Consider the following 12,236-nt stretch of genomic DNA (forward strand, 5'->3'; position numbering starts at 1 on the left):
AATCCTTTCAGGAATTTTATACCTCCCTATATCAATCAGAATTTCCTACTGATTCCAATATAAGGCATGAGTTTTTAAAGAAACTGAATTTACCAAATTTACCATATAATGAGTCTCTGTTGTTAGATGAACCCATCACGGAAGAAGAAATACAGAAAGCAATTATTTCAATGAATTTTGGTAAAGCTCCCGGTTTAGATGGGTTTACAGTAGAATTTTTAAAGTATTTTTCAAATTTATTGTCTCCCTGGCTATGCAAGGTATTTAAAGAAGCCTTTTTAAGGAATCTTTACCACAATCTTTTTATGATGCCAGATCTTTGTGGGCATCTTTCTGTAAGGTCAGCATGGTCGATGCGGTCATTTCACTGTAAAACTACTAAAATCCATGTTAGTGTTAACAAAACAGCAGACCCGGTAGCGTAAGAGACCATGCCATCAAATGTATTGATAAAGACTTGCCATTTCACTTACATAGCTGATTAGGACGCATTTGTATTTCCAGAATTTATTGTTTGAGACATTGTCTTTCATTGAGTTTGCTCTGGTGATGCTCCTTCTCTCTCTATCCACCACACATTATAATCACTGCCTTCCCGTCTTTCCCTCCCTGTGGGCTGAAACCTCTATTTTCAATTGCATTAAAACACCAATTAAACAACTATCTGCCTATTTGGAAAATCCCATAATTGCCAGGATCTTGTATTCCACTCTCCTTTAAAACTCACTGAGTTCACTGGAAAATGTATTGTAATATCATGCAACAAAAATAAATCCAAAGTATGTTGGAGTATTATAGGAGTAACCTGCAACAATCCAGAAAATCAGCCTTTAAGGTTACACAAAAAAGCTGGAGAAACTCAGCGGGTGCAGCAGCATCTATGGAGCGAAGGAAATAGTTCCAGGTGCGACAGAGGTTTACCTGCATCTCTCCCAACCTCATCTATTGCGTCCGCTGCTCTAGATGTCAGCAGATCTATATCGGTGAGACCAAGCGGAGGTTGGGCGATCGTTTCGCCGAACACCTCCGCTCGGTCCGCAATAACCAAGCTGACCTCCCGGTGGCTCAGCACTTCAACTCCCCCTCCCACTCCGTCTCCGACCTCTCTGTCCTGGGTCTCCTCCATGGCCACAGCGAGCAGCACCGGAAATTGGAGGAACAGCACCTCATATTCCGTTTGGGGAGTCTGCATCCCGGGGGCATGAACATCGAATTCTCCCAATTTTGTTAGTCCTTGCTGTCTCCTCCCCTTCCTCAGCCCCCCTGCTGTCTCCTCCCATCCCCCAGCCTTCGGGCTCCTCCTCCTTTTCCCTTTCTTGTCCCCGCCCACCCCCGCCCCCGATCAGTCTGAAGAAGGGTTTCGGCCCGAAACGTTGCCTATTTCCTTCGCTCCATAGACGCTGCTGCACCCGCTGAGTTTCTCCAGCTTTTTTGTGTAACCAGAAAATCAGCCTGTTGGGCACCACCATCTAGCGTGCTAGATTATTCGACTTTTCCTGTATTCATCAAAATAGTGAGTGTTCTATAACTAGTTATAATGATCCCTGTTCTCTGGAATCATGAACCGTCCTTACTGTACAATCTTCCAGAGCGGGGTCATCAGTTTCATTGTGATATGCCACTTTAGGCTTTGTCTTCCGTTTTCAAATGATATGGTTAAAACTCCCTTCCAATTTAATTCATTTTGAGCACTGAGATCACCGTGATGGTTTAGTCCAGCTTTTTCCCTTGCGACTCCAAGCACATTTTTGATCTAATGTTTAAAGCCAATTAGCTATGTATTCTAGTGCATCTACGGCCTTTTCAAAATTAAATTAAAATTGATTAGATACAGTGAAATGTGAAACAATGCATTCTGTTTGTGCAGCTTGTGATTGAGAGTTTTGAACTGATTGTTTCTGATTTTCAACTTCCAGGCTATTTTCTGACCTTTCTGGCTCCTGTGAACAACATCACGATAGTACAAGGCCAGACGGCGACCTTGCACTGCAAAGTTGCAGGGAAACCACTTCCAAACATAAGATGGCTGAAAAACGATGCACCGGTTTTTCAAGAAGCAAGACGGATTACAATAAGGAAAACCGAATACGGTTCCCGACTGCGAATTCAAGATCTGGACACAACCGATACAGGCTACTACCAGTGTGTCGCATCTAATGGGAATAAAACCATCACAGCTACCGGGGTACTATATGTGAAACTTGGTATGTCTTTTATTTTCGACATATATGTGAACAGAAGACCTTGTGTTTGGTTATTTTGTGCTCTCTCTCTACTGTTCTCACACTTGTTGAAATACTTCACAAATTACGCTGCTAATTATGATTCTCACAGAAGCAGAAAATGCTCAAAGTGCTCAGCAGGTCAGGCAGCAGTAGTGGAAAGAGAAAGCGAGCTAACATTTCAGGTTGGACTGCACATCAGAAGGAAGGTTCTGCAACCTGAAACGTGAATGTTGGTCCTTCCACAGGTCCTGACATCCTAAGTGTTTCCAGCATCTTATGCTTTTGTTTCATATCTGCAGCACTGCAGATATTTAGATTTTCATTTAATTGCTATTGTCGCTTGTTTTCATTCTGCACATCTTGTTCCTTCCTAGCAGGATACATGGAGCTGTTATGGCTCATTTTTTTCCCATCCAGTTGCTGACTCAAATCTCCTCAATTTACTTGTTTGTGATTCCACCTACTAGGCTAGTACCAGACCTTATACTAAGATCTGACCCCCAAAACCACACTGGCCCAGTTATGCAGCATTGAGATAAACCGCACCGATTAAAAACAAAATCACATAACAGAAGTAAAGGGGCACTTGATGTAGAAACAAGGAACTGCAGGTGCTGGAATCTTGCGTAAAACATAAAATGCTGGTGTAACTCAGTAGATCGGGCAGCATCCGTGGGGGACATGGGTAGGCGGCATTTGGGCTCAGAAACTTTCTCCAGACTGATTGTGGTGGGGGAGAGAAGGCAGGTACAAATACAGAGATAGGAACAGGTGTTACATCTCTTGCAGTTGTTAGGAAAAAGTAACTGGGCAGGTGGTCGTTTGGGTGGGAAGGGATGAGGGGGTGGGGTGGAGGGGGGAGTGGGTGAGAGCCACATTTACTGAAGAAAGAGGACCTGAGATTATGATCTTTAGCTGGAATTACCAGTTAGTGTGAAATATTATTAAATCTGCTTGGCTTAGTTCAGAAATCGGTAAAAACAGGTATTTGTGAATGTATGAGATGATGATCAGCTATTCTAGAGCTGCAAGGAGTGGATCAGTGGGAAAATGAATGCAGTCATCACCATCCCACAGACCCTAAAAAACAATTCCTACAGGTGACCAAAATAGAAGGATATCCCCTGGGGCTCCATGTATATTGGATTTAAATATTTTTATTGTGTTAGAATGAGTAAGACCCACAGCCTTAACCATTGGCATCCTTCACAAAATATAGCCAAATGTCCTTGCTTGTGTGGAAACTCCATGCGTTACTTTAGTTTAGTTTACTGTCACAGGTACAGAGAAAGCATTTTTCTTGTGTGCTATCCAGTCAGTGGAAAGACTAAAGGGAATAAGTTTAAGTGCAAGACAAAGTCCAATAAAGCCCGATTAAAGATAGTCCAAGGGTCTCCAATGATGTAGATGGTATGTCAAGATCACTCTCTGGTTGGTGATAGGGTGAATCAGTTGCATGAGAAGAAACTGTCCCTGAATCTGGAGGTATGCGTTTTCAAACTTCTCTACCTTTTGCCTAATGGGAGAAAAGTCCATGTTACTTAACTCCGTGCAATACTGTGAGGGAACTTCATGCATTACACATACCTTGGTAATGCCACTAATATTAAAAAAGAAAATATTGAATGTATTCAACTGATAACTTTTCACAGAAGCTGTCTGACAGAAGTATCTCCAGTGTTTACATTTTTTGTTTCAGATTTCTAATGTTACTTTTTTTTGCTTTTCATAGCTGTCAATAAGTTGCAGATATAAAGGTTGTATTTGGGGTTGTATTTATTTACTTCACTTTGCCTTTGCCAGGTTGGGACAATATCTCGACTAACTTGCATTATTCACATGAAGTGAGAAACACAGTTAACTCTCATCATAAGACCCTTCTGTGCATTTTCTTTTTCAGTGGTTTGTGCTTTTTTTTCAAATTTGAGAAACTGCAGTATTTTAGTTTTGGCACGTTAGACAGACCTGACTGCCAATATATGTTATTCTAATAATCAGGCTTCTTTACCTATTCAGATTCTTGGCTCGTGTTGGTTAGTTAATAATTCAGGAAATGGAGTCTGGGTCAACCTAGTTAGACCGAAGTAAAGGGGCAAAAACTAAATAGTTACGGCACTTGGCTTCTACAGGGTGCTTGGCAACATCCACAGGTGCAGCCCGTCGTTGATCCAGTATCTCGACATCCATCTCCATACAACTGGTCAACTACCTCGTCAAATATCTGCCAACTGAGGCAGACTCTGTCCATCCTACATTGGCTTCATCAGCCACCTTTATGTCTGTCGAATGGATTGTCGTTGACTCCAAGTAACTGCCTACGAAGCAGGTCTCTAATGCTGACTGTGTTTGAGAGGGTTTGTAGCAGATACTCAGTATGAAGGGGGTTTCATTGTTTCAGGACTCTACAGCTTCAATTGATGTAATTTTGCGCTGTGTAATAGTATCACATCATATGTTTAGCACGTTTGACAAACTTACATTTCAATCATATTTGAAACTTCTGAATCAAGGTTTGTGGAAAGAAGCGCAAGAGTCACAGTCCCATCCCTTGTCTCAACAATTTATTTTTCAAAATAAATTTCATGCACCAGACTTCATGTCAGCGACGTCCAAACTTTCGGACTTGGAGGGCCAGTTTGAGGTTTTCGCAGAAGACCGTGGGTTGAAATCATTTCCAGCTGTTCCACACACACAAGCTACTGGGCATGTCTTGTGCAAAATGCTCATTTGCCATGATGCACAAATTCCATCATGCATGTAATAACATGGAACAGTGTGTGCCTGAAAATTCAGCTGGTCTTAAGCATTGTATTGAGGCCTGCTTCAGCCTTGGAATATTCAAGTCTGGGAATTATTCAAACTACCAATACAAAAGTTTGAGCACCCAGATTTGATTTTGAATCTTAGTTTGGGCATCTGGTTTAGACAATTAATATATTAAACAGCCGTAAAGAACTGGCAATGAATCTTGCAACATTTGCAAAAATCTGTAGAAATCAATCATCGTTCAGAATTCTCTTTCTGGGGTACCAACTAGTTGAAATGACTTGTACCAAGGTTGGATTTGTAATCAGATTTTTTAATTGTATGATACAAAGTTGGCTATTAAAAAGAACTAAAGAAGAGTAACCGTGATATCACACATCAAGATTGCATTGCTTACCCAGAAGGATGTTGGAATGACTGCTGGGGACCTGGGAAGTAATGATATTCTAAGAATGCTTTTGAGATTGATAAATATTCTGTCTAATATCCTCCCTTTATCAAATATTCTGTGGAAGACAATAATTAGCATCTCCGTGATTAAGCCACAATCCAATCAGCAATTTCCAGGTAACACTGGAGCTCGGTTAAAGTGAGGAAATCTGGAAGCTATTGTTCTAGTAACCCTCCATAAACTCTGCTAAATACCTCATTGAGATCCTAGATATTTATCACACAACAAATGAACTATCAGTGCACACCCTTTCAATACCCAATAATACTGTCAAAGAGTATTCGTATGTGCTGGTTAAAGTCTGAATTAACTAAAAATGTTCATGAGTTTTAATTACTGTCAATAACCAATACAGAACTAAAAATGTATTTCTAAAAATGGTCTTGTTCCTTCAGATTTTGATTGGAATTGGAGATCTAAACATTCGTTAAATTATTTTTTTAAATCCTAGTTCTCTTTCGTCTTTCAATAGCACCTTCCTTCCGTTAGGCCTTCCATATGTTATTTGGTATTTAATTAAATATTCAATCTAATATTTCCAGTTCTTGACTCTGCATGTTTCAGTGAGAACTATTCACTTTGATTGGAGAAGAGATATATTATTGCTTTCTAGATGCACTAAGAACCCCACAGAGGGCAATGTGCTATTTCAACTCTAATTCCTTTAAGCCTCGGTGCAAACACCGACAAAATGTTTACTGATAAGTGTATGTCAGTTGCTTCCGATTGACAGTGAAATCCTGTGCCAGGAGGAGAAGTCTTCAGACAATGGCCCTTTAACTCTTCCTAAGACAAGAAACGTGTGGCAGGATTATTAATTGCTCAAGAATTAACTCAATATTTAGTAAGGTATTCATTTTAATTTTATATTCTTTTTTTATAGGTCAGTCTCCTACTCAAAATCCACATCACAGTTCACAGTAAGTATTGTTAGTGAATCAACAATTTCTATAATTTTCTTCAAAAATTTGCAAACAGAAGGGCTTTATTTATACTTTTCCTTTAGAATATTAATTTAAATATTTCCAATGTGAGCTATGGGGAAACACCTTTCTGCATCCTTCCACAACAATATATTTGAGGGGGTGAATTCAACACACAGGGAAAAAACGAAGGCAATAAACTATGTTCATAAAGTTTGGACACAAATGCAAATGCAGTTGCTGGAAACTGGAGCAACAAGCAAACTGAGGAGGAACTCAACGGGTCGATCAGCATCTCTGGAGGCAAATGGATAATCGATGTTTTAGGTTGAGACCTTGCATCATTTCTGAAGGATAACTATTCCTACAGATGCTATTTGACCCATTAAGTTCCTCTAGCTGTTTGATTATTACATCCTTAAGGTTTTGCTGCCTCTCCACTTTTTTCTTCACACTACACGAACCCCATCAACTATTTTACTCTGCACTTGGAATTGAACAAAAAGTTCAGAACTGCAGTACAATTTCACATTTGGCTTTTGCTTCTGTTTATTTCAACTTAATCTTGGGAAAATGGTTAATACATAATTTTAGGTAATCATGTAGTTATTAATTTTCATTATTACAAATATACAATTTGGTTTTACTTTTGTTATTGCAGTAATCTACTGGAAGTGGCACTTATTGAGGAACGGTTTCAGTCTAATGCCAAGAAGTCCGCCTTTTGCGTTTGTGTGGAATTTTCTGTGTGAACAAAAATATTCTGCAACAACTCCTCAATTCTTGCAGCTTATTTTCTTTCCTTTGGTTTCAGTGTCTTGGGTCAATTCTTTCATTGCACAGACCTTGTTTCAGTGCAGCTGCCACCTCAAACTGACAAATGATATTTGTTGGTTTTGCAACTTTCATTCCTGGCAATCCAGCCACACCAAACATAAGACGGACAGAATCTTGGAGAGCTAGATGTACAAAAGGTCAAAGGGAAAAGGCTGAAACAAAGGCTTCATTTCATTCCCATGTAATTCATCTCCAAAAGGAGGTGAAATAAATGTGTACAGTTCCAGCCAAGATCAACTTCTATTATTCAAGTGCATTTTCCAGTTTTTACTTCTTTAACCGTATTATGTGGAAGTAGAATGGGGCTATTTTTATGCTCTGGACTTGAAGATGATTCATTGCCCCATTTATTTTGAGGAATAATTTTCCACCTTTTCCATGTTTATACTGTGGGATATTTTCAGAGCCTTGGCAAGTAACATTGGAATGGCCATGCATCAGCGAGATTTGGTCATCTGCTGCTCAGGAAATATGAATATCATGTTAAACAACTGCATGCACATGGCTACAATTGAAATTCAGGAAGGATGATGAGGTACAATTAAGAGGAGAGAGAGAGCATAGAATGGAGCTAAAACATAAATGGAGAGGTAATCTTGGTGAAATCACTGTGGATATGATGAAAAAGCAGGGGAATATATTAGAGATCCACAGTGTGGAAAAAGAAAGCATTAAATTCATAAACTTGGAAAACAAATATAGCAATGTTTTATAATTGGTAAAGATTCTATTTATCCACAGAAAAACTTTGATAGCGAAAATATGTGGTGAAAGGGGTACCATATTTTAGTGCTATGTGCCACAACTACAGCTAGGAAAGATCGAATCACAATAATACTTTTTTCATCTATCTCTTCAGTTAATTTAATGAGGTTAATTCCCGGAGGTGCAGGACTGTCATATGTTGATAGAATAGACTATAGACAATAGGTGCAGGAGTAGGCCATTCAGCCCTTTGAGCCAGCACCGCCAATCAATGTGATCATGGTTGATCATCCACAATCAGTACCCCGTTCCTGCCTTCTCCCCATATCCCCTGACTCCGCTATCTTTAAGAGCCTTATCTAGCTCTCTCTTAAAAATATCCAGAGAACTGGCCACCACACAGAAGGTTGTGAATCTGTGGAATTCTCTGCCTCAGCAGGCAGTGGAGGCCAATTCTCTGGATGCTTTCAAGAGAGAGTTAGAGTTCTTAAAGATAGCGGAATCAGGGGATATGGGGAGAAGGCAGGAACGAGGTACTGATTGTGGATGATCAGCCATGATCACATTGAATGGTGGTGCAAGGCCGAATTGGCCTACTCCTGCACCTATTGTCTATTGTCAGTTTCACTAATTCTAACCATGAAATATAGTTAACATAGAATGGACAATGTCTGTGCCGAACACGATGCCTAGTTAAACTGATTTAATCTGCCTGCGCATGATCCATATCCCTCTATTGTCTCCACTTCCATGTGCTACCTAAAAGCCTCTTAAATGCTACTATCATATCTGTTTCCATTTCCCTGCTCCAGCATTCTCTGTAAATAACTTATCACATACATCTCCATTAAACTTTCCCCCTTATAGTTATGCCCTCTAGTGTTGGAAGTTAAAGAGTCAATGGACTATATTACAATTTTGGGGTACACAAAGAGCACGGAGTATCTTCTCTATAAGGGACTTCAATGTCCATCATGGGCAATGGCATGGTAGCACCACCACTAACGAGCAGCCCATGTTGTAAAACACATCACTGTCTGACTGGGTTTGTTACAGGTAATTAGTGAACCAACAGAGAGATATAATTATTCATCTCACCCTCACCAATCTTCCCGTGGCATATGTATTGTCCTTGACACATTGACAAAAGTGACTGTTGCAAGTCCTTTTGAGTCAATATCACATCTTCACACCGATCCTGGTGTGTGCTGCCACAGTCTAAATGGGATGGGTTTAATTCAGACCCAACACCCAACAGATCTTCCATGTGGCGCTGTGGGCCATCAGCAGTGCTGAAATGTGCACTACCTCTATCCATGGTCTGGCATATCCTTTGCTTTATCATTACTATTGTTCCAGGGGATCAACACACGCTCAATGACGAGTGCACAAATGATTCCAGAGAGCAGTTGCTTGAATAAAAATGAGGTGCCAGCCCAGTGAAGCTGCAATGCACAACTGTGCACAGCAGTGAGTGAGCTAAGCAATTTTGTAATCAACAAATCAAATTGAAGCTCTGTAATCTACTGCACTGTGCTGTCTATGCTGGTGGGCAGTTAAATAACCTACAAGAGGAGGAAGCTCCAGGAATATCCCCATCCTCAGTGATGGTAGGCCACAGCATGCAAGTGCTAGAAGGAAGATTGAAGAATTTGTAACCCTCCCAGGATCCCCACCATCCCAGAAGACACTCTGCAACCATTAAATCCACTCCAGGTGATGTCATGAAATGGCTGAGAGCATGGGATACAGCAGAGGTTACAGGACCAGCCAATACCTCAGCTGTAGAACTAGAGACCTGAATTTGCTTAGACGCTCCTCTTTAGACTGGTTATCTTCCCTCTCCATCTTCAGTCCTGATGTAGAGTCTCAACCCGAAATGTCTATGATTCCTTTCTCTTGCAACAGATGCTGCTCAACTTGCTGAGTTCCTCCAGCATTGTTTTTTGCTCCACATTCAAGCATCTGTAGTCTCTTGTGCACCACGTGCTCACTAATAACTTGCTCACCAATGCCTAGATTGGGTTTTGCCAAAATCGTAGATTCCAGACTTCATCGTAGCTTTGGCTCTACCATGGAACAATGGCCTGAATTCAAGAGGGGAAATGAAAATGACTGCCTTTAACATCAAGACAGCATTTCCCAGAATGTGACTTCAAGACACCTCGTAAATAGTTGGCCACCACTCCAATATTGGAATCATAACTTGCACAAAGGAAGATGGTTGTAGTGTAGGAAGGAATTGCAGATGCTGGTTGAAACCGAAAGCTTGGAGTAACTCAGTGGGTCAGACAGCTTCTCTGGAGGAAAGGAATAGGTGACGTTTTAGGTCGAGACCCTTCAGACTTGCACAGTTGCATAGATGGTAGAGCACCAGGGACCCAGGTTCAATCCTGAGCTTGAGTGCTGTTCTTGTGAAGTTTGCACGTTCTCCCTGTGACTGTATGGGTATCCTCCGGGTGTTCCATTTCCTCTCACATCCCAAAGACGTATAGGTTTGAAAATTAATTGGCTGCTGTAGATTGTCACTGTTGTGTAGGGAGTAGATGCAAAAGTGGGATAACATAGAACTGGTGTGAATCTGTGATCCTTGGTCAGCGTGGACTCGGTGGACCGCAGTGCCTGTTTCCATACTCTACTCCTAAACTAAAACCAACATTCATAATATTATAGTATTTCACTTTTAAGCTAGTCAGCTATTAAAGATGGGATAGCAGCACATTTGGAAAGTGGTGAAATCATTGGACAAAGTAAAACGGTCCTTTTCACAATGGCAGGCAGTGCCTAGTGGGGTACCGCAAGGCGCAGTGGGACCCCAACTATTTACAACATATATTAATGATTTGGACAAGGGAATTGAATGCAACATCTCCAAGTTTGCAGATGACACAAAGCTGGGGGGCAGTGTTAGCTGTGAGAAGGATGCTAGGAGGCTGCAAGGTGACTTGGATAGGTTGGGTGAGTGGGCAAATGCATGGCAGATGCAGTATAATGTGGATAAATGCGAGGTCATCCACTTTGGTGGCAAGAACAGGAAAGTAGACTATTATCTGAATGGTGGCCGATTAGGAAAAGGGGAGATGCAACGAGACCTGGGTGTCATGGTACACCAGTCATTGAAAGTAGGCATGCAGGTGCAGCAGGCAGTGAAGAAAGCGAATGGTATGTTAGCATTCATAGCAAAATGATTTGAGTATAGGAGCAGGGATGTTCTACTGCAGTTGTACAGGGCCTTGGTGAGACCACACCTGGAGTATTGCGTACAGTTTTGGTCTCCAAATCTGAGGAAAGACATTCTTGCCATAGAGGGAGTACAGAGAAGGTTCACCAGACTGATTCCTGGGATGGCAGGACTTTCATATGAAGAAGGACTGGATAGACTCGGCTTGTACTCGCTAGAATTTAGAAGATTGAGGGGGGATCTTATAGAAACTTACACAAATTCTTAAGGGGTTGGACAGGCTAGATGCAAGAAGATTGCTCCCAATGTTGGGGAAGTCCAGAACAAAGGGTTACAGTTTAAGGATAAGGGGGAAGTCTTTTAGGACCGAGATGAGAATTTATTTTTTCACACAGTGGTGAATCTGTGGAATTCTCTGACACAGAAAGTAGTTGAGGCCAGTTCATTGGCTATATTTAAGAGGGAGTTAGATGTGGCTAGAGGGATCAGGGGGTATGGAGAGAAGGCAGGTACAGGATACTGAGTTGGATGATCAGCCTTGATCATATTGAATGACGGTGCAGGGCCGAATGGCCGAATGGTCTACTCCTGCAACTATTTTCTATGTTTCTAAGTTTGTGAATGAGAAACTGGTCTTAAATTTAATGTAACTTTTGTATGACAAAAGTTGTTTTAGATAGATTTAGAAATTTAGTTTTAAATGGTATGATGCTCAATGCCCAATATTCAAAGGAAGATTAAAAAAATTCTACACATCTTTCAAAAGCCTTGCCTGTCAGAACATCGATTGAGCAAAATCTTTCAGTCCACCACCTGGAATTTGTTCAATTTCCGTGTGGGGCTTCAACTGCCCATTTTGTTGCACATTGGGATTCATTGACACAAGCACGGATCCAGGGCAAGAAGATATGCTCCCGCAGAAATATCTACGAATGTAGGTGATACTAAGATAGTGACAAACTCCCCAAATTGTGCCTTTTACGGAGTCTCGGGATGAATACAACGAGAAGGCCTACCGGGAGGAGGTGGCTGGTCTAGCACTCTGGTACCAGGATAACAGCCTCCTCTTGAACATCAAGAAGGCACAGCAGCGCCTTTAACCATATAACCATATAACAATTACAGCACGGAAACAGGCCATCTCGGCC

General features: G+C 41.2%; 1 protein-coding gene across 3 annotated transcripts in view; it reads left to right on the forward strand.

The window, feature by feature from the left end:
- ror2 (receptor tyrosine kinase-like orphan receptor 2) overlaps positions 1-12,236 on the forward strand; it is a 249,366-nt gene that overhangs the window by 220,355 nt on the left and 16,775 nt on the right. For all 3 annotated transcript variants that reach the window (XM_055632858.1, XM_055632860.1, XM_055632861.1), the window contains 2 exons: positions 1,917-2,204; positions 6,326-6,362. In XM_055632858.1, coding sequence (XP_055488833.1) covers positions 1,917-2,204; positions 6,326-6,362 — 325 coding nt within the window. The remainder of the gene's footprint in view (positions 1-1,916; positions 2,205-6,325; positions 6,363-12,236) is intronic.

The sequence above is a fragment of the Leucoraja erinacea genome, chromosome 3, assembly GCF_028641065.1.
Source record: "Leucoraja erinacea ecotype New England chromosome 3, Leri_hhj_1, whole genome shotgun sequence".
NCBI lineage: Eukaryota > Metazoa > Chordata > Chondrichthyes > Rajiformes > Rajidae > Leucoraja > Leucoraja erinaceus.